The 23,037-nt window shown below is 44.4% G+C and overlaps 1 protein-coding gene across 2 annotated transcripts in view; it reads left to right on the plus strand.

Moving 5' to 3' along the window:
* The first annotated feature begins 5,880 nt into the window (after nt 1-5,880).
* The window catches only part of LOC137421594 (uncharacterized), a 152,513-nt gene continuing 135,356 nt past the window's right edge, over nt 5,881-23,037 (plus strand). The window contains exons 1-4 of one of the 2 annotated variants that reach the window (XM_068107802.2): nt 5,881-6,085; nt 11,447-11,488; nt 19,164-19,253; nt 21,582-21,629. In XM_068107802.2, coding sequence (XP_067963903.1) covers nt 6,059-6,085; nt 11,447-11,488; nt 19,164-19,253; nt 21,582-21,629 — 207 coding nt within the window. In that variant the 5' untranslated portion in view covers nt 5,881-6,058. The remainder of the gene's footprint in view (nt 6,086-11,446; nt 11,489-19,163; nt 19,254-21,581; nt 21,630-23,037) is intronic. The other variant, XM_068107803.2, reaches the window with a different exon arrangement.

Consider the following 23,037-nt stretch of genomic DNA (forward strand, 5'->3'; position numbering starts at 1 on the left):
ATGACTGCAGTAGATGGGGAACTATTCCGACAGCTGCACAACGGATGTCAATTGGCCAAGTCAACCAATGTTACATGCCGTACCCTATCGCCTATCAGATGCCAACCATTCGCTTGGGTTATTTACCCCAGGGAGCGCTATATCACAACCAAACCCAAACAGGATAAGTCAAGACAGTTCTTTATACCCCATGGGTGTAACTAAAACTAGCGAGGCAGAAAGCGATTCAGCGGTATATACAAATGTTACAGGCATGTATACATTTCCCCAAATTATCCCTACGCGACAAACCCACCCTCGGAACCTTAATCATGCACTTAGCACCATAACTTATTCTCTGCCAAACATTCACCCAAAGAAGTGAAGGATGGGGGAGAGGTTAAAAGAATGAGTCATGGGGAAGAAATAGTAGGGGTCTGTGGTATGCACCAACACACTCTGCAACAACCCGGCTGAATTGCTGCCACCCAATGATCTAGCATGATGGTCCATGTATCGCTCCCTCACACTCCTTCCCGGATTCCACCTTCTGCTCCGTTCACACCCCAGATCTCCTGGGGCGCCTGATGGTAACTGGCTGAACGCGATTGCTTGCACAGCTTTGGCAGGAAATGGCTGCCGGTGGGGAGAGGTGAGGTGGACAGCTCCACCATGTCCAGGTGGCGAGATGAGCAACCGGCCTGATATAAAGGTGCACAGGGTTTGGTGCAGGGACATGTGTGTGGAGGGGTGAAAAGAAAGAAAGGTGTGAATCAAAAAGTGCAGGAAGAGCGAGTGTAGTTAAGTGAAGTGAGCGAACTGGAAAAAGAAAGGAAAGGAGAAAGAGAAAAGAAAAGATTATTGTGATTCAAATGGGCTCGGGGAAAATGTACGTGTTTTGTGAAGGAATGAGAATAGCACAAAAAGCAGAGTCAAAAGGAAGCGGTTCTGAACAAAGCCCGAATCCCCGAGTCTGTGTGTGTCTCCGAGCCCAAGTCCCAAGCTTCCAAGTACTCAAGTCCAATTGCTGATTCCTCCTCTGCATTCCCTGCTTTATTTCTTCCTCCTCCCCTTACTCCTTCCTCCCCCTCCCCCCAATTCTACCGTTCCCCACCCACCCTCCTTCCTTGCGTCTCTGGGACCTTCATTGGTAGAGAGCCCACAGGGGCAGACTGACCCTCGCCATTGGTAATATTGGGTGTGTCCCATCATTCTGCTGTTCAGACAGGGGGTAAACAACAACAGCAGAGTTGAAGGCCAAGATAGAGGTAGACTTGAACAAACAATGGGTGCGCGGAGGAATGAGGGACAGTAGAGGATGCATATGGTGGACAGGATGGATACAGAAGGAAACTCTCAAGAGGGAAAACTCGGTTTATCCAGAATGATTTGGGAATATGGACCAGGGCTCGGCAGTATCATGTTAACTTCCGGGTCAAGGATGATGGCACGGTCACCCACATCCCTAATGTGATTGTTATTGGGATGGACCAGGGGGAAGTTTTCTATGCGGTTCATCTTAAGTATGCCGCAGGTGTGGACAACTGGGTCACTTTGTATCTGGTTGCAAAGAACAGTTTTGTACCCAGTGTGGCCAATGGAGACAGACATGTAAGGGAGCGTTGCACCCATGAGGTGCAGTGTAACCTGGTAGTGTGTAGGGGCACACCTTCCGCTCCTGCCCACGGTGCTATGCGAGTAGGATGAGGGCGTCCGCAGGTGGCCGTGGGGGTGTTTCCCCAGGGACAAGGATTGCCTTGGCTGCGGTGCCTATTATTACTTCCACCCCCTCATACCCTCTTCCCCACAGTAATGGAGGAGGACAAGGAGGAGAAAGAGAGAAGGGAGGAGAGCAGAGAGGAGGCTGCTACCTCCGTTCGTTCCCCGAGCAACGTGGGCCCAGGATGTAGTCGTATCAAATGCCAGGCCTGCCGAGATGGTAGGGAGAACAGGGAGGGTATGGTGGATGCTCCTACCTTCCATTCCAGAGACCCTGTCGGCTTCCAGAGAGGTTGAAAGCAACGGCTCCTCCTCCGGTGATGAGGACAATAAGACATTGGGGGAAATGGACAAAGAAGAACCACCGTAGTGGGTGGATGGGGGGGGGGGGGTAGGGCTTCCCTGGGCAAGGCTCGCATGGCATTTATGGCGCAGTTGAAGCTGTCCTCGGGGCTTAAGCCCACCGGGGCCGAGATCTACCCTGGGCCAGTGGTGTGGATGAGCTATATGAGTCAAACTGTGAGTGGCAGTCCCTTGGCAGTTTCCGCTCTCGCTCCCCTATGGGATCCTCACTCTTCACCTTTGTCGTCCCTCCTCCCCCAGCTGCTGCGGAAGCAATGGGGATCAAGCGGGTGGGGAATGAGGCTTTTTGTTTTGTGACCTGGTTTCATTTCTAGTTTCTGATTCCCTTTGACTTTGTTTTTGATTCGCTTCCTTTAGACTTTTGCATTTGATTATGATTTGATTTATTACCTCCGCCACCGAAGGTGGATGGAGGTTATGTTTTCACCTCTGTCTGTTTGTCCGTTTGTTACTTGCAAAATCGAGGATTTTTCAAGTATATTGGTCGGTTGCGTTTGTGGTTCTGTCTGTCTGTTTGTCTGTTTGTCTGTTTGTCACCGGCCTACAAGTCACAATTTTCAACCGATCTTCACGAAACTTCACCAAGAGGTAGAGTTGGCCAAAAGCAAGAAGCCCCTTGTTTTTGGGGTCAAAAGGTCAAAAGGTCAACATAGGCCCAAGGTCACCAACTTTGCTAAATTTCTAAAATCCTCAATTTTCATCCGATTGACTTGAAATTTGAAGAGGACCTGCATATCTGGTCACTGAATTTAACCAGCAAGTATTTTTGAGGTCAACATAGGCCAAAAGGTCAACATAGGCCAAATTTCTAAAATCCTCAATTTTCATCCAATTGACTGGAAATTTGAAGAGGACTTGCACATCTGGTCAATGAATTCAACCACCAAGTATTTTTGAGGTCAACAAAAGCCAAAAGGTAAACATAGGCCAATTTTCTAAAATCCTCAATTTTCATCCGATTGACTTGAAATTTGAAGAGGACTTGCATATCTAGTCACTGAATTCAACCACGTATTGTATTTTAGGTAAATATAGGCCAAAAGGTCAACATTGGCCAAATTTCTAAAATCACAAATTTTCATTTGATTGACTTGAACTTCTAAGAGGATTTACATATATGGTCACTGAATTCAACCACCAACTATTTTTGACATCAACATAGGCCAAAAGGTCAACATAGGCCAAGTTTTTAAAATCCTCAATTTATATCCGATTGACTTGAAAATTAAACAGCATTTGCACATTGTGTCACTGAATTGGGAAACCAACTATTTTTGAGGTCAAAAGTTCAAAGGTCAACTCAAGGTCAAACTTCTAAAATCATCGTTTTTCATCTGAAAAATCGTCATTTTCATCCTGTTGACCCGAACTTTGATCAATATCGCAATTTTTAATCTTCATGAAATGGACAATTTGCTGTATCAATGGAAAACTTTGGGGCGGGAGGCGTATTTTGCAAGTATCGTGCTCCGCATGATGTCTTCTTGTTTGTCTGTTTGTCTGTTTGTTTGTCACCGGCCTACAGGTCACAATTCTAAACTGATCGTCACAAAACTTCACCAAGTTGTCGAGGTCATCACAATTGAAAAGCCTATTGATTTTGAGGTCAAAGGTCATCTGGAGGTCAAATTTCTAAAATCGCCATTTTTAATCCGATTGACTTGAAAATTTAACAGCATTTATATAGTGAGTCACTAAATTGGGAAACCAACTATTTTTGAGGTCAGAAGGTCAAAAGTCAACTCAAGGTCAAACTTCTAAAATCATCATTTTTCATCTGAAAAACCGTCGATTTTAATCCGATTGACGTGAAAATAGAACAGCACTTGCATATCGAGTCACTAAATAGGGAAACCAACTATTTTACGTCAAAAGGTCAAATGTCAACTCAAGGTCAAACTTCTAAAATCATCATATTTAATCTGAAAAATCGTCACTTTTCATCCTATTGACCCGAGTTTTGATCAAGATCATCAATTTTAATCTTGATGAAATGGACAATTAGCTGTATTAATGGAAACCTTTGGGGGGGGGTGTAGGGTGGGGGGGGGGGGGGATTTTGCAAGTATCGTGCTCTGCATGACGTCTTATTGTTTGTCTGTTTGTTTGTTTGTTTGTTTGTCACTGGCCTACAGGTCACAATTCCAAACCGATCATCACGAAACTTCACCAAGTTGTAGAGGTCTTCCCAATTGAGAAGCCGATTGATTTTGAGGTCAAACGTCAAAGGTCATCTGTAGGTCAAATTTCTAAGATCGCCATTTTTAATCCAATTGACGACAATTGAACAGCATTCGTATATTGAGTCACTAAATTGGAAAATCAACTATTTTTGAGGTCAAAGGTCAACTCAAGGTCAAACTTCCAAAATCAATTTTCAGCTTTAAAAATGTCAATTTTAAACCGATTGACTTGGAAATTGAAAAGCATTTGCACATTGAGTCAATAAATAGGAAAACCAACTATATTTGAGGTCAAAAGGTCCAAGGTCAACTCAAGGTCAAACTTCCAAAATCATGAATTTTAATCTTAAAACCCATCAACTTTCATCCGATTGACTTGAAAATTGAACAGCATTTGTATAGGGCCTCACTGAATTGGGAAAACAACTATTTTTAAGTTAAAAAGGTCAAAGGTCAACTCAAGGTCAAACTGCTAAAATCATTTTTCATCTGAAAAATCTTCACTTTTCATCCTATTGACCCGAGCTTTGATCAAGATCGTCAATTTTAATGTTGATGAAATGGACAATTTGCTGTATTAATGGAAACGTTTGCGGAGGGGGTGGGGGGCAGACTTTGCAAGTATCGTGCTCGGTATGACATCTTCTTGTTTGTTTGTTTGTTTGTGAACAAAATATCTCAAAACGTTGTGGACGGATTTGGACGAAATTTGGCAGAAATATAGCGTATGTCACAAGGACGAAGTTATTAGATTTTGGTGAAGAACTGGATTCGGTTCCGGCTACCATAATTTTTTAAGTGATTCTTTACCATTGGGAGATAGGGGTAAAACCGATACATAGCAGGATATCTCAAAAAGTTATGAATGGATTTGGACTAACTTGGTGGACAGGTTGTGTGTGTGACAAGGAAGAATCGATTCGATTTTGGTGAAGATATGAATATGGATTCGGATATGATAATTATTTAATTTTTTAAGTGATTCTTCACCATCGAGTGATATGGCCAACTAGACGGTGGTATGCTCTCTACTGAATGCCGTTCTGGTTGTTATTGACTTTGACTGGATTGTGGTTTTGATTTCATCATTAAAGCCATGTTGCTAGGCGCAGTGAATGATTCGAACGATTGGTACACTTTATGGCGATACAGTTGGCCATTTTGCAGACAGACAGTTCAAATTAATGAGGGTCGAAGTAAATACAGCACGCGAGTCGACATATATCTGCTACAAGTGGGCCTCCAAAGATGGCGACGCAGTTGGACTCCAAATATGGCGACGCAGTAGGACTCCAAAGATGGCGACGCAGTGGGCCTCCAAAGATGGCGACGCAGTGGGCCTCCAAAGATGGCGACGCAGTGGGCCTTCAAAGATGGCGACTGCGTGTTTTAGAGTCCTTTTGGTGGCGAACAAACTCGCACCCCTCATAATCTTTCCAGTTTTATAATTATACAGTTCAATGGAGGTACCCAGAGCACGGCTCATTCATTCGTTGGTTCAGAAAAATCGGAGTCTGTCGTCAAGGCGGCTTCACAGCTCCCTATACTATCCTATATCCACTGATGACGTGTTTTCGAGTGGTATATATAGAGCCGCATGGGTTTGAACTTTGAAAACGCCAAGAATAAAAATTTTAAAAGAGGAAGAGGAAGAGGGCCAGCGCTGTTTTCGCATCGTTTTTTTCCCAAAGTGATTTTGAATGCTTCATACGTTTGACATATTTAGATGTCTCGATAATTTGAGAAATTAAAACTCAACTCACGAATCAAGCCAATACATTTAAATAATTAACAAAATATTTTTGTTGAAAAGAATGGCGGGCACACTTGCGTTGACAGAGGTGAGATTAGGTGTATGAAAGGATCACAAACACCATTTGAGGTAAACAGTCCATCGACAAAAATAGAATAAGTGTGCGATTGCGAGGCAAAGCCGTCGATTTGAAATATGTGAACGGTGAGGTCGAGCTGTATTGCTTTCGAAATTGTGTTCATTATCATTTCCTTGATGACTCGACGTAACTAAAGGCGTTGATTGATGACGTGGGGGTTGTTCTTTGGTCGTCTCGTGGTAGTTCTGTCCTCTTGGCAGCACCGGTGAACATCACCGTGTCCGATAAGTTATGACGTTGGGCAGATCATTATTTAGTGCAATTGGTTTTTAGTTGTGGAGTTTGGCCAGGGTGCTGACACACAATAACACCAGTGACCAGGGGGTCTTTTGATGCCCATCAAGGAATACTGCCAGGGAGTGCCAGCGGCAAATTTGATTTGTCGTGATGACGTAAATTGCCGTAATATTGCCGGAAAACTGCTAAACGGAAGGGTTTTGAAAGTGACAATAAGGTGATTTGTGTTCTACAGTGTTCAAGTATATAATTCAATTTAAATAAAATAAAGATTTTAAAAAGTTATTAAAAAAAGAATTCCCAGAGGTTTACCGCCGTTGATGTCGTGCCTTTTACACCACTTTATTTAACAGGGTACATTTATTTGTTCCTGTTGTTTGTGTCCTTTATGACTTCCCTAAAAACAGTAAGTTTCTTGCTTGGACTGATTTTCAATTTTTTTTGACTGTCAGGCAGGCAGACAGACTAAAATAATCATCTCACTCCTCTGCGCTGCCCGATCGGGCCGATATTCTCTACAATTTGCCAAAATCAAAGCCAAACTCCTGCTAAACTGCAGTTTCGTGTTCAAAATATATAATTAAATTGAAATGAAGTTGGTCCTTGATCGTAAACCGACGTTTGTCGACAGACTGACAGACAGGCAAAGTGAAGCAATTGATTAAACCCGCTTTCCGCTTCGCATGCAGGAGGTAAACTGTTAACAATTGGAGGGTTGCTTTTGTTACCTGGCATGCACGAAGTGGAAAGCGAGGTTAAGCAATTGCTTCACTCTGTGTCTCTGTCCATCAGTCTATTTCTTTGATCGAGGGACAACTTAATTTCAATTGAATGTTATATTTTGAAACTTAGCATTACTCTGGCTCTGAAATTATAAAAATTCTATGGAATCTCGTCTCGAGTGAGTATGCGTAAATAGAAGGAGTAAGGTGTTGTTTGTTAGTCTGCCTGGCAGTCAAACAAAATTGAAAATCATTCTAAAAAGGATACTTCCTTTTTTTAGCAACGTCATAAAGGACACAAACAACAGGTATGAAGAACTAATTAAACGTCTTAAATAAGGACGTGTAAAAGACGCTGCATCAACGGTGGTAAATTCTGGATTTTCTACAACCTTCAAAAACTTTATTTTATTTAAATTGAATTATCAATTCAATTGCCAACAGCCAACACCTGAGCCTGGTGTTGGCTTAGCGGTTAGGGTGCCGGCCTGGGATCTTAGGATCCTGGGTTCGAATCCCGGTCGATTGCTGAATTAACGTCAGGGGGGTTGACTCAGCCTGTCATCCTTCCGAGGTCGGCAAATTGAGTACCAGCTTGCTGGGATGAATGATCCCGGTGTGTACCCCGATTTAGAATAGGTACACCGTATCCCTGCGCATCGTAAGAGGCGACTAAGGGTTGGCGTCAGGAAGGGCATCCGGCCATAAAAACATTGCCTCAAACAGGGAACCATGATTGTCATGGGGCCCGCAAGGCTAACCCCCGCTCTAGCGGGGAACAATGGCCTTAAAACGATCATTCATTCATTCATTCGTTATATACGTGAACATTGTAGAACACAAATCGCCTTCTTGGCACTTTGAAAAACCTTCTATTTAGCAGTATTTGGAAAAACATTCACTGCCATCTCATGCCTTGAGGGCAGAGTAACTGTGAGATTCAGCCTTTGGACAAATATGGTGCTACCTTGTGTATGGTTACCGTCGTGCCTGGTATTCAACGTTCACGAACAAAACCAATATAGATTGTGCTCGAAAACACAAAACAAGACTTGAAACGACCATTCCTATATCCTTTTTGTCAAGACTGCATGGGGTAAAGTGTTCTATGAACTCTCCAATTTTATTAACTATCTCCCCCATTGGAAAGGGTTAAAGGTCAAGGTCTTACACACCGAGGAGTACTAAACCACCATTTAGGATTTTCTCCCTTTCTTCTGCCAATGTTCATGGACTTTCGGAATGAAATTTTGCATCACTAATGGGAATATAAAGTATGCGCAGTTTACATAAAAATGTTTTGACATTGACCTATTTTTTTAAGATCATGATGTAATTATAGACATTGAAACATTTTTCACCAAAACTCGACCAAGGCTTGTCCGATCGGAATGAAATTGCCCTCTCTACATAGCCTAGACCATAGAACATTTGCGCTTAATTTATATCATTTCCTTCCGAGTTAAAGGTCAAAATCTTAGACTCCAAGGAGTACTAAACTACCATTTCGGTTTTTCTCCCTTTTTTGCCAATGTCCAAGCTGTATCTCGGATCCAGTTGGGACTTTCAGAGTGAAATTTGGCATCAATAATGGGAATAAAAGTAAGCGGGGTTGACATATGCTTAATTTACATCATACCCTTCCAACTTAAAGATCAAGGTCAAATGGCGGTTTAAAAAAAAAACATGTTTTTTTGTCATCGCTAAATTTTGCTAATGCGGAATCTCAAAGACATGGCCTTCGTAGATGTTCTTGCATCATAATAGTGTACCTGGACTGAAGTTGTATACCTGATATTTGTTTATAGTGTTCGTGACCTACTTTTTTCGGATTGTGACCTAATGAACAAAAAACACCTTTTTGATCATAAATTGAATAATTTTCGTGATGAGTTATGTGGATAGACTGTAAATGGGGATACATTTTCTTAATCTCCACTCTATCCTTAAATGTGGAAGGTCAAGGTCATATGCCGGTCCAAAAGACTATGGCCATCATTGGACCGCAGACCAAAGTTAAGTTGCGGGTGATCGCCAAGTGGAAGCCGGAGAGACTTACCCTTCGCGTGATTGCTCTGTGATCAAAAATATCTAGTTTTTTATGGATTTTCAATTGGTTGCGCTCATTACATATACATGATTGAAGCTTGGCTGGCAGGATGGCCTCGAGATATCCACACTCACGGCGAATGGTTGGACATTAAACTGGGTGTCCCATCTGCTGGCATTAGTTGGTGGATGTTAAAGATCCCATGGTGTCCATTGTGAAGAGTAAGCGAGCCAGCCAGAAGCAAACCAGCAAACTGAACAAATTGAATATTAGCCCAGGAGCATTAGGTTAGGACCTAGAAGAAATTAGTAGAAAGCTGATTTTTTGCACAGAGCTTCAGAATACCATGTGGATGCCCACAATATAAAGTCCCACGCGTCCCACCTTGTGGCATTTTCAAAATTCAAGATGGCCGCCGGTTGGATGGAAAATACATAAATATGGATAACTTCTGCCTAGAACCTCATAAAAGTGTACTTTTCGTGGCTAAATATATGTTTTAGCACACTATGATTTTAATGGAATATATTTCAGTGACCTCAGATAATGATATGTAGATATAATCCAAGATGGCTGATAAAATTGCCGCTGCTGTAATGCAAAAAAACCAGACCGACCAGATGCAAAAAAACACGACCATGAGTCAGACCTCCAGATGTTTTCAGCAATCGCATCAAATTTTGTTCGATTGTCTGGTCGCTGAAATTGCCACTCCAGAACTTTTCTGTCCGTCGAATGGTGAAGAACCCTCTTTCTGTGTAGTTATAGAACTGCACTGAAGACATGGTACTTTCAAGGTCTTTCATCTGGTCAAGGTAGAGGTGGGCAGACTTAGCATACGCAAGGTGACCAGCAGCATGGAACAGGGGGATCATTTCACTGACTGCCTGCAGATGCAAGTCCCAATCCCCAGTGCGCTCTGCTCGGATGAAACGCCTGATCATGGACACTTGCTTCAAATATTCAATCCATAGTTTACCGGTTCTACCTTGCTTTTCTGCCTTTACCATGAGAGCATCCATGATATCACTGAGCTGGTTGACACATTCCTCATCTTCCACACTTGACGTGGGGCATTCCCCATTCAGCAGGGCTTTGTGAATAGCCTTAAGATCGGGCAGATCCACACCACTGAGACATTCAGGTTGGTCAAGTAATTTTGACATTATGGCAACTGAAGACAAAAGATGAGCGCGGAGTGCACGAGCATATGCATGACCTGTCATCATATGAATCACAGTGTTTGGAGCATACACGGTCTCCCACAGATCCTCTAAACCTCTACCACCCATTACATATCCAATTGCTCCCATATATGACATGAGTAGATGAAAACCCCCAAGTCTTACAACAATATTCTTCAGACCTGGGTGAGAGGATTTCACAATTTCAGCTGCCTTGATATAGAGGGGTTGGTCAAATGTGACAGGACAAAGACCCAGTCCATACTTTTCAGACAGCTTCTGGGCGAAACACAAAGCAGAATAGATGGTGTCAGGTTGAGATGGATCCTGGTTAATGAATGGCAGAATATGAATCTTACTCATTTCGTGATTTTCTCCCTTCACAGCACATTGCATAAAGCCACTCCATGACGGACATTGTGACACAGGGATACCCAGAGAGAAGCGTACTAACCAGATATTATCCAAGCATTCAGATAATTTGAGGAGGGGTGGTTTGGGTTTGGGAGGTTCATTGGGCCCTATTTTGATGGACTTGAACCCTGGTGCAGTTTTCTTTTTGTACACTTTGATTGGCACTTGTCCAAATTGACCAGTTTGGGCAACAATTTTTGTCAACTCCCTCTCTACTGGTAGTGGCCGGTTCCTCACCTGTAGGAGTAACACATGCAATACCACCTAGAACATGCCACGTACCATGCCCCGTGAGTGTTCTTATATTGATGTCAGCATTTAGATATAAAATCTAAAATCAATATATTTAGACATAAAAAGTATGCTTTTATGAGGTTCTAGGCTGACGTTATCGCAATTTATGCATTTTCCATCTAACCGGCGGACATCTTGAATTTTGAAAATGCCACAAGGTGGGACTCGTGGGACTTTGTACTGTGGGTATCCACATGACATTCTGGAGCTCTGTGCAAAAAATCAGCTTTCTACTAATTTCTTCTAGGCTTCCCCTTCATTTTTGGCTAATGCTCCTGGGCTATAATCCTGTGCTGACTTCCTGTCGACCTGACCAGGATTGTAGTTAGTAGCTGCTTCGGCAGCACCAATGCTCTGTACATGATGATGATGATGACTGAAAGTTTTGATCTACTTTTTTTGTCTGCAGCTCTCAAGTGGGAATCCTCTATATGAGAAATATTATCGACAGGTGCGTTGTGTGAAAAGGTCTCTGTAATAGTTAAAGTTTATATTTAATGCTCAGAATAACAAGTCAAATTGCAAAGTTAATATTGTGGTGAAAAGTTTATCGGAAACTATTATCTTGTTTTGAAGTGCTATGTATAAAAAGCATTGTGGCAGGCAGAAAAAGGATGATAAATGACCTACACTTGGGTGGACCCAAAACCCTATCTTTAGGTGACAATAAGTGTTTCTTTTTACCTCCACCACTGAAGGTGGATGGAGGTTTTGTTTTCACCCCTGTCTGTCTGTTTGTTTGTTTGTTTGTCTGTGAATAAGATATCTGAAAAAGTTGTGGACTGATTCGAGCAAAATTTGGTGGAGGGGTTGTGTATGTGACAATGAAGAATTCATTCAATGTTTGTGAAGATCCGGATCCGGATCCAGCTAGTATAATTTGTTAAGTGATTCTTCACCATTTGGAGATAGGGGTAAAACCAATATATAGCACGATATCTCAAAAAGTTATGGACAGATTTGTACGAAACTTGGTGGACAGGTTGTGTGTGTGACAAGGAAGAATCGATTTGATTTTGGTGAAGATTTGAATATGGATTCGGATACGAGAATTATTTAATTTTTAAAGTGATTCTTCATCATTGAGAGATTGGTCGAAAAGCGACATATTACATATTATTACGTTTGTGGGGGGTAAACGATGAAATACCTGGCCGAGATAGAATCGTATAAATTAGCATGCCCGAGTGTCGCGAAGAAGAAGAACCCACCTCATGTATCTAAGTAGTGTCGAATGTCCGGGTAAGATCGTATATGTGTCTCCATACGAGGGGTGGAGCTATGCTAATTAGGTAGGGCTTAAGGATAAACCCCAGTGTGTAATTGCCCTATGATTTTTCCCTTTGTTATTGCATCAAAAAGAGCCGCCATTACAACAACTATAACAATTGGACTAATTCGCTCACCACGCCACGAGGGCCGACAGGGGCAGCATTTGCAGATCGGCACATAAATCCCACCTCACGGCTTTCGACGTCATCCGAACATTCCCGAAAGAGATTGGACTCCGCCCACGACGACTCGTAACGAGGAGGCCATGCCCCGGCCTTTGTGATTGGTGGAGGCGTGATGGGATGATTGAGTGGAGCTTGGTGATTGACAGAGTGTGACGTCATCGTGGAACATTCGAGAGTGAAGGAAAAAAGACACGGTCAAGCCGTCTTACTCTCTCTTCTGGTCCTGGCTTTTATAGTGGGCAGTCACATTTCCTCATTGTTCTGGCTTGGTCGTGGGCGTGTGGTCATTGGTTTGTGTGCCCTCTTGGGAAAGGGCTGGTGAGAAACAGCGGTTCGGTACAGTCGGAACTACAAGGGACAGGATCGACGTCAGGGGTGGACTGGGTCCGCGTCGTGTTTTCTCTGGACGTCGAAGAGAGGACGTCGAAGAGCGAGAGGACGTTGAAGAGCCATTTAGTGCGTTTCCCGCATGGTGGTTTGGAGGGGTGAGGAGCGACCGGCAAGCCTTACCAGCCATTTGGGGATGCAAAGCTGAGTGCCAGCCGATTACCAAAGCATTATTTATTTTCTTTTACTTTCGTTTTCCCCTTGTTTGTATACGAGTCTGAATGGAGACGTCTCATTTAGGAATTTTAGTCTTTACCTCACCTTTCATTATTACTTGCATTTATTTTCATTAAATCATAACTTGTCGAATTTTACTTTCCTTGTATTGTGGACTAGCAGAAGTACCCGGCATTGCCGGGCGGGGGAGGGGAGGGGGAAGGGGAGGAGAGGGGGAGGGGGGAAGGGGGAAGGGGAGGGGGAAGGGGAGAGGGAGGGGGGAAGGGGAAGGGGGGGAAAGGGAGGGGGAGGGGAGGGGGAAAGGGGAGGGGAAGGGATGGGGGAAGGGTAGGGGGAGGAGGAGGGGGGAAAGGGAGGGGGAGGGGGGAAAGGGTGGGGGAGGGGGAGGAGGGAAGGGGAGGGGGGAAGGGAAGGAGGGAAGGTTAGGGGGGAGGGAGAGGGGGGAGGGGGAAGTGGAGGGGAGGAAGGGGAGGGCCTGTCAACAATGACGTTGCAGTTCTCATGGGAGGAGAGCAGCACAACAATCGCGACATCGTCCTGCATCTTCGCAACAACAGCACAAAGTGGATTTTGGAGACTCACCGATCCTGTGACGCCCTCCAGTACCGGCGTTGCCAGGCGGGGGAAGGGAGACCCGTACATTCCCAACCCGTACATTCGCCCTCTCGACTCAAGCTCACTCGGACAAAAGCCTCGCACAAATTACACCGTGAAGGCCCAATGGCCATGTCTATGCCACAAATCAAGTATGTGAGCGAGTCTGGCGCACTTAATTGAAAATATATAGAACGCTCATACTCCGTGAAAAGTGTAGCCGCCGTGTCGCCATCTTGGTTTTTTTTTTTTTTTTTTTGTATACAAGATCGAGGCTCGTGAAAGAGCGAACATTAATCACACAGAAAGACAAACAGACACACAAAACAAATAACATCGGGAGCGGTAGACAAGATGGGGAGAAAGGGGAAGGACACAAACACAACATTTGAGAGCAGGGACCGAGAGACATGGAGACATCGAGAGAACTGTGGGAGGGAGAGGGCTTTGGGGGGAAGGCATGGGAAGGGGGGGGGGGGGGGTGTGGGAGAGGTATAAAACATATGGACACTGCCAAGACTTCCAGGAAAGAAGTTGGAATTTCAAACAAGGTGGATCTGGGGTGAATTAGTGGGGGTAGAAAAGATCAAGGTTTTGGATGGGGGAAGATAAGAGATGGTGGTGAACAGCTGTTTTGAAGACCTGGAGGGAGGAGTGTGATTGAAGTGAGTGTGGAAGTTTGTTCCAGAGGCAGAGAGAAAAGAGGAATGAAAGAGTGAAGGTGAGCAGAGAGCCGAGATTTCGGCAGTTTAACCATCAGAGGGTGGCTGGCAGATCTTGTGCGACCTGTAGGAATATTTGGGGGACAGAGCACAGAGAGAGCTGGGGGAGCAAGGCCGGAGAGGAGTCGGTAGAAGACAGAAAGACCACCTACCTGCCTGCGGTGAGTGAGTGAAAGGCCCTCAGAGATAGCTTCATCGCGGGAGATTCCAATGATTCTGAAAGCTTTGGATTCAACAGCGTGAAGCCGAGCCAGGTGTGAGGCAGGAGCACCAGCCCATAGGGGAGAACAGTATTCCATTGAGCTGCGGATGAAAGCCTTGTATGTGGTGAGGAGCTCAGGTGTGCCTAGGAAGGACTTCGCACGACGGAGGATGCCCAGTCGGCGACTGGCTTTGGAGGCCAGCTTGGAAATGTGGTTTTCCCAAGAAAGATCATGGCAGATGGTGAGACCCAAAAGCTTGAGCGACAGAACTTCTTGGAGAGGATTGTTGAGAAAGTAGATGGGAGGGTTGTCCAGTCGATCTTTTCGGAGAGACATAGTAAGAGTGTGAGATTTGTCAGGATTGAAAGACATGTTCCACATGTTTGACCAGTCTGTGATTTTGTCCAGGTCTTCAGAGAGTGAGGAGGCTGCAGACTGCCGATCTGAGGGAAGAGGAATGGAGCGGCAGAGAGTGGCGTCATCAGCAAAGAGATACAGAGGATTTTCCAGAGAGTCGGAGAGATCATTGATAAAGACCAGAAAAAGCACAGGGCCCAGCACACTGCCTTGGGGAACTCCAGCCTGAACGGGAAGGGGAGATGAGAGAAATCCATTCAGGGCCACATGTTGACTACGACCAGAGAGGAAGTCCGCAAGCCATGCATGGAGATTTCCATGGATACCATAGGAGGAGAGTTTGGTGAGCAGAGCTGGGTGCCAGACCGTATCGAAGGCACGTGATATGTCAAGCTCTGATTTCCTGTTTGGCATCGAGGACCTCCATCCATTGTTGAGACAGCAGAAGCAGCATGTCCAGAGTAGAGTGACCTGGTCTGAAACCAAATTGATGATCAGAGATCAAGCCATTGGAGAAGAGGAAAGATTTCATATCCGAAGCAATGATGGATTCCATGACTTTGCTGATAATTGGGAGCAGGCTGATTGGTCTGTAGTTGCAAGGATCTGTTTTTGCACCTTTTTTGTGTAAAGCGGTAATGTTTGCTGATTTCCAGGATGCTGGCAGATGACCTTGAGCAAAAGATAGGGTGAAAAGAACAGAGAGAGGGTGAGATAGAGCGGCAGAGCAGGATTTTAGGACCCGTGGGCTGATGCCATCTGGTCCAGTTGCAGAATCAGTCGAGGTTTGACAAAAACTCCTCCACCTTGTCAGGAGAGAAGGTCACAGAGTCCAGGAGCAGTTTGGTTCGACTGGGAAAGGTGGGAACAGAGAGAGATGGGTTTGGGACTAAGGATTTTGAGGCAAACACAGAGTTGAGGCATTCGGCTTTGTCACGTGCGATGTCAACTGTGTGGCCATTTGAGGTAAGGGAGGGGATGGAGGGGGAACAAACACCAGAAACGGATTTGACCAGACGCCACCAGGATTTGGAGGAAGGAGACAGGTTTGAGAGTTCATTCTTGAGTGAGGAGAGATAGTGCTTCCTGGCACTCCTGAGGGTAGACACACACTTGTTCCGAGCTTGGTGGAAGGAACTGAGATTTCCTTCAGTTGGATTAGCCTTCCAAGAGGCAAAGGCAAGTTGTTTCAGGGCAACTGCCTCACCACAAGATTCAGTGTACCATGGACGGGAGGAAGGGTAAGACAACTGAAGGCGAGATGGGATAAATCTGTGCATGAGAGAGATCAGTTTGCTTTGGAAGAATTCCCAGGAAGAATTGATGTCAGAGGCAGTGGAGATGGGAGACCAATCCAGACGATTGATGGCTGCTTGAAGACCGTCCCAGTCGGCCTGAGTGAAATGCCAGACTCGTCGACGCTGAGGAGGCTCTCTGAGAATGGCCAGAGAGATGTCCACTTTGACAAGCACATGATCAGAAGAACCGATTGGAGCAGAAGAAGAGCAGCAGACATTAGCAGGGAAGTTAGTCATAACCAAGTCTAGAAGAGAAGATACTCCATTGGCTGAGATCCGGGTCGGGAAATTGACAGATTGTGTCAATCCCAGTGAGTCACAGAAGTCCTTTGCTGAGGTGCTATGACTGGTGAGAGAGGAACCCACACCCAACCAGGTGGCATGATGACAATTGAAGTCACCACATATGAGGAAGAGAGAGTTGGGATGAGTGGATAGAAGTTGGTCCATGTTGTCAGACAGTGAAATGTAGATGGAGTCATCACTGTTTGGGGGACGGTACAGAACACATATGAACAAAAGGTGGGAGCGGAGAGGAAGCCGTAGCCAGAGGTACTCCTGGGGGTGAGGAGGAGAGAGGGCAGTGCAAGGAGAGTGAGGAAGAGAGTTTTTGATAAAGATAGCCACCCCACCACCAGGCCGAGGCTCAGGTCTATCATACCGGAGGAGGGAGTAACCAGGAAGAGATATTAAGGAATCAGAGACATCTTGAAGGAGGAAAGTCTCTGTTAAGCAGATCAAGTCTGGATTGTCAGAAGCAACCTGTATGGAGAGATCAGTCAGGTTTGAGCGAAGGCCCCGGATGTTTGAGGTCCATACCGTTAATGAAGAGAGAGGGGGAGCATCGGGTACAGGACAGGGGAGGGGAGGAGTAGGGTAAGATGAAGGATGAGAGGGGGAGGTAGGGAGAGCAGTTGTTAGTGTGTCAGCGATTGCAGAAGAGTTCCAAGAAAGGGAAGGATGAGGAGGAGTTTTGGGGGAGTTTTGGGGGAGTTTTTGGGGAGTTTGGGGGAGTTTTTGGGGGAGGAGTTTGGGGGGGAGTTTTGAAGGGGAGGAGTGAGGGGGGAGTTTAGGAGGGGTAGGGGAAGGGGGGAGTTCAGGAGTGGAAGGGCAAGGGGGGAGTTCAGGAGTGGAGGGGTAGGGGGGGAGTTTAAGAGTGGCGGGGCAAGGGGGGAGTTTAGGAGTGTAGGTGCAAGGGGAGGGATTTGGATGGGAGGGGCAAGAGGGGAGTTTAGTTAGAAAGTGGATGATTAATGAAAGACGAACATTGAAAACAAATTGGGTTTGTTGTGATTTTCAAGTTAGCAATCCGGTTCAGAATGATGGAGGAGGGATGGAATGAATGTGAATTTAGACCATGTAGTGAGGGAGACGTATAAGATATTGAATTTCTTTTTTTTGAGGTGGAATGAGTTGGAGAGGAAATTGAGAAAAGCCTTTTAAATAGGAAGAAAAACAGCGTGTTGTAAAATACCACTGAGTAAAACACTGAAGGGGAAAGGGTATACATATTTAAATAATATTTAAACAGAACCGTGAACAATCTTATGTGCACAAAAATACCAACGGGGGGAGAGCCGAGAGGGACCACCACGAGTCACGTGAAGGGCAAACGGTGGATGGCAAGGAGTTAATGGGGGCGGGGCGAACAGCACACCTGGACAGAAAATACAGGATGAGTCAACAGTACACGTGGAGAAAGGAAAATAAATGTTTGTTTTTTTTTGTTTGTTTGTTTGGTTTTTGGGGGTGGGGGGGGGGGGGTGGGGATTTAGAACGACTCGACCAACTCGCTTCGCGGATCTCGTTTGTTTTGAACGTGTCCCAGATTTTAAAAGCGAGACAACTTAAAATGCCATTTTGTGCGGCAATAAACTGCTTCAATCGGTTAAGGAAGGGTTGTGGAAAGACGTTTCACAGCTGTTTCAAAGACGTTTAATTCATATTGCACAAAATCGACAAAAATTGACACAAAACACGATCGCACAAAAGGTGAAAAAACACAATCGCTTTTCGCTCTGAATTATGTGCAAACGTGTGACGGAAATCACCATCGCCCAGCATCGAGTGCCAACCAAGATGGCGCCTGGTAGCTGCATCTCCACCTATGTGGTGTGAATGGCAATGGTCATTCTATATATTTTCCATTCAGTGGTCTGGCAGCGAGGATGGAACATCACGTGATCGCTCTGAGCGGATCAGCGAGCTGCTCTGGCACCGGCTGAGATTCCGTGTATAATGTTCCTCGCTGAAATGCGCTTAGGTAAATATGAATAAAAAATATGGATCTCGTCAAATATTTTTAGGTAGGCCATGTCCTTCCCAGGCTCATTGGCCATGTCTATGCCAAATATCAAGTACGTGAGCCTCTCCGTTTAGGAGTCTATCGCTAACATATACACACACACACACAAACTGTGTTTTATTTATATAGATTTTGCTGTCCCGCTTTTGTGTTTGTGGGTTCGGGTTAACCTCTGCGTGTTATTCCGATCAGATAAGGCTTCAAACCTTCCTGTGTGCGCGAAAAGTTAATACCGCCAAGTTGGGTATATGCCTCAGAGTTAAGCTCGTTTCGGTCATTCGTCCTCTTGGGGTCTTAACCCCAGGGACACGACAATATTTATTAAAGTTGTGGACGAGTTATGACTAAGCTGTTGTTTTGAGTTGGTTCGGTGACAAGAACAAGCGATTAGATTTTGTTTCAGGTCCGAATCCAGATCCGGCCTATCAATGGGATACAAAACGTAAACTGTTCAGTCTGGCAGGGGTATGCGCTCTACCAAGTGCTGTTCTAGTTGATTATAATATTGATTAGATTTGGAGAACTTGACCTATAGTGAAGATTACTATGTTGTTGATGATTATGAGTAACAAAGATCATCTTGCAGATTAAAGTGGCAGATCTTAACATTTTCTTTGTCACCCCAGGTTGATCCAAATAATTCTGGTGTTATTGGCGCAGCAGACGCTGCGCTGTTCCTGAAACGCTCCAATTTGAGCGATGTCGTTCTTGGAAAGGTCAGGTTGTGAATGACCATTTGGAAAGTTGTGTCTTTATATAGCCAAACAAAAGTGCAATATATCATTTGATTTAGGATTTTGGTGACGTTTTTCATATTTAAGCAAACATACTCTGTTGGTTTGCCTTTTTTAATGTCCATCCGAGGTACGGCACACACACTGATGAATCACATTGCCGAGGCAACACCAGGATGACAGTTTGTAGCTGGGCCGAGATGATCAAACCCACGCCAGAAAGCTTAGAGGGGGCGAGTGTGCGTACCTCTTGGCCATTCTGCCAGCACACTACTAATGCAAATGCCTGATTAATATTGTCTTTCATATAATCAAATTCCAGGCTCATGGTTAACGCGTTGGTTAATGTTTAAATGGTCACTTGCAGACTATTGTTCTAAGGTGGTACAGCCACCTCCAAAAACGTTATTCAGAGAACTTCATTTAAAACAAGTGAATCCTCTTGGATTGCGCTGAGGTTCGGGCATGGAATTTCTAGGAGGAAGTATAATTTGTATGCAATGAAAGTACATGTAATATGGGATCGAGTAAGATCGAGTAAGCTTCACCAGTGCGCGTGCGCGAATTTACGTCACGTCGGCAGCGAGAAGGCGTTCCCCAACACGAACCAATCAGGAACTGCCACGCCCACTTATATGATCTCAGAATTCCTGTGACAGGAATTAGCGTTACACTGGCTGGAAGTCATTCGCTAGAGGCGCTTCCTCAGCGCCAATCACCAGTGCGCGTGCGCGAATTTACGTCACGTCGGCAGCGAGAAGGCGTTCCCCAACACGAACCAATCAGGAACTGCCACGCCCACTTATATGATCTCAGAATTCCTGTGACAGGAATTAGCGTTACACTGGCTGGAAGTCAATCGCTAAAGGCGCTTCCTCAGCGCCAATAAACAAAATTGCAGATTGCCTTGTTAGACTGGTTCTGTGCTACCTTAAAGGGCAAAGAGGGTGTAGCTTGTTTTTTTTTTGTTTTTTTTTCAAAAAGTAAATTTTGGTCTGTTCTCGTTAACCTCTGGCGTTTGTGCTTGACCATGCTGATTGGCAGGGTTCCCTGTAATTGGCAATGCAATGGACTCAAATGTCTGTGGTTGAATTTTAGCAAAACGACTCGATAAGTAAAATACATTTTTCGTGCATGTCTTTCACATTCTATGAATAATTCCTCTTTACTGAATGTTGATGTCTTACTTGAGCCTTCAGAGTATTCCATCGTAAAGCTGTACTGTATTCCTCACACTTCGACATTCTCAGAGAGTCTTGTTTGGTATATGTTTTGGAAAACATTAGAAAACTCGCCACCGCATTGAAATTCCATGCGAGTTTTTATGAATTCAAACTTATCATATCACAAACATGGCTTCAATGGAAAATGATTAATAATGTGATACAATTCAGCAGTCAAAGATGACATTTTTGATTACACATTCCTTTTAAAGAAGATAAGCTGATTCGATTTTGGGGTCAAGAGGTGAAAGATCAGAGGTCATGTTAAGTTACAATTACTTCGTTACCGCGATAACTTAAGAATGGCTGTAGGGATCTTAGTCAAACCTTGTGCAGATATGTATAATGAGGTAAAGATGAACTGATTAGATTTTGAGGTCACGAGGTCAGAGGTCTGAGGTCATTTAAAGTAAAAATTATGTTGCCGTGCCAACTTGTGAACCAGTGATGGGATTTTGAACAAACTTGGTACAAGTATACATGATGCAAAGATGAACTGATTCGATTTTGGAGTCACGAGGTCCAAGGTCAGAGGTCATATTAAGTTAAATTTATGTTGCCATGCCAACTTGTGAACAAGTGATGGGATTTTGAGCAAATTTGGTATAAGTATATATGATGTAAAGATGAACTGATTGGATTATGGCATTAAGAGGTCAGAGGTCATGTCAGGTAAAAATGTGATAACTTGTGAACAGCTGAAGGTATTTAAATTAAAACTTGGTGCAGGTATGTACTCATATAATGATGTAAACATGAATTGATTAAATTGTGGGGTCAAGTGGTCAAAGGTCAGAGGTCATGTCAGGTAAAAATGTGATAACTTATGAACAGCTGAATGCATTTAGATCAAACTTGGTACAAGTATTATAATGATGTAATAATGTTGGCGGAGTCCTTTCGGTCAACGTCGTGACGTCGAAGAGTGTTGTTATAGTTCCCTCTGCTCTGGTCACACCAAGGTTTTGTTTACAAAATGCTGTGCTAATACTAGTATTTCATTTATCCTAATGTATCTTCTTTCTTTGTATTTTTGTTCTGGCGTTTTATTTTTCTTAACACACCATTCACAACTTGCTGTCAACAGATATGGGATGTGGCAGATTCGGAGCACAAAGGCTGGCTGGACAAACAGGTATGTGTGTAATATTTTCAAACAGACTGCCTTCCTGCTGTTCTCCAAATTGTAGTTTGGGACACCAGAAAATGTAATCTTGTGCTTTCATTTGCTTGGGAGAGGTCAAGGCTCACAGAGCAATATTCATAGTAGATTTCTAATGCAAATCCACAAACAGATGTATGACATTGACATTTCATACAATGAACCATATATTGTTGGTTGTAACATTTTTCCTGTTTTTTTTTTTTGTCCAATCACACTCTTCCCTCTTATGCTTCAAGCTTACAGCTCTATGCTATCTCGCTTCATCTCCCATTCCCATCTCTCATCCTTCAGACAGGCAGGCTGCAGCCTCTTCCCTCTCTTCAGATCTTGAAAAAAAAATCACAAGCTGGTCAAACATTTGGAATATGTCTTTCAATCGTGACAAATCTCACACTCTCACTATCTTTCTCCGAAAGGATCGTCTTGCAAATCCTCCTCTCCTATTTACCTTCTTAACAATCCTCTTGAGGAAGTTCAGTCATTCAAACAACTCCTGGGTGTCACTATCAGCCATGATCTTTCTTGGTCAAACCACATTTCAAAGTTGGCCTCCAAAGTCAGCCGCCGAATGGGCATCCTCTGTCGTACAAAATCCTCCTTGGCACACCTTGGCATATATATGTATATATATATGCATATATATGCATATATATATGCATATATATTGTTGTGGATTCGGGGGTCGGCGCTCCCCTTATCAAGGGGGGGTTAATCCCCTTGTCCGTGACTGACCGACCCGAGTCCTTAGAAGTTATAACGCTCCTTCCGGTCGGTATTAGCTAGGGTCATTGGTCAATGAAGTCCCAAATACCTACTTACTAACCCGACCGTAAAGCAGGGAAATAACTCCTGCTCGAACCACGGATAAGATGGAAATTGCCGAGCGGTTAGCAATCTGCGGCCCGAGCCATTAACAAAGACTAACCCGATTCTAGCGGTTCCGAAATCGTGCCACAGGTACTCAATTGAAAGAAAGGGCGGAGGCGATCAGATTAGGGAAAAACCAAGAAATAACAAGGTGAATTTATTAACAAACCAAAAAGAAGAGGAAACAAAAGGAATATACAAGAAAGAAGAAGAGAAGAAGCAGGACACAGGGCAGGCTTACCTATACAGTCTTAACTTAACGACCCCAGGACAAACAGACACACTCACACGGGATGGTAGCTGGTAGGGGAGGAAGGTCCAGGCAGATGTCCAGGCTCCTCGTCCGGTCCCGACTCGTGCCGTGGTGGTGGTGGAAGCAGGCTGGCAGCGTGTCGTTGTCGTTGACCGCGAGCGGACCTTACGTATATCGGGGGGACTGGGAGGCTACGGACGTAATACGTATTTCGTGCCAACGCTCTCTCTCTCCCGAGTAATGTTCATATCACAAAGG

The sequence above is a fragment of the Myxine glutinosa genome, chromosome 2 (genome assembly GCF_964187855.1).
Source record: "Myxine glutinosa chromosome 2, kmMyxGlut1.1, whole genome shotgun sequence".
Lineage (NCBI taxonomy): Eukaryota > Metazoa > Chordata > Myxini > Myxiniformes > Myxinidae > Myxine > Myxine glutinosa.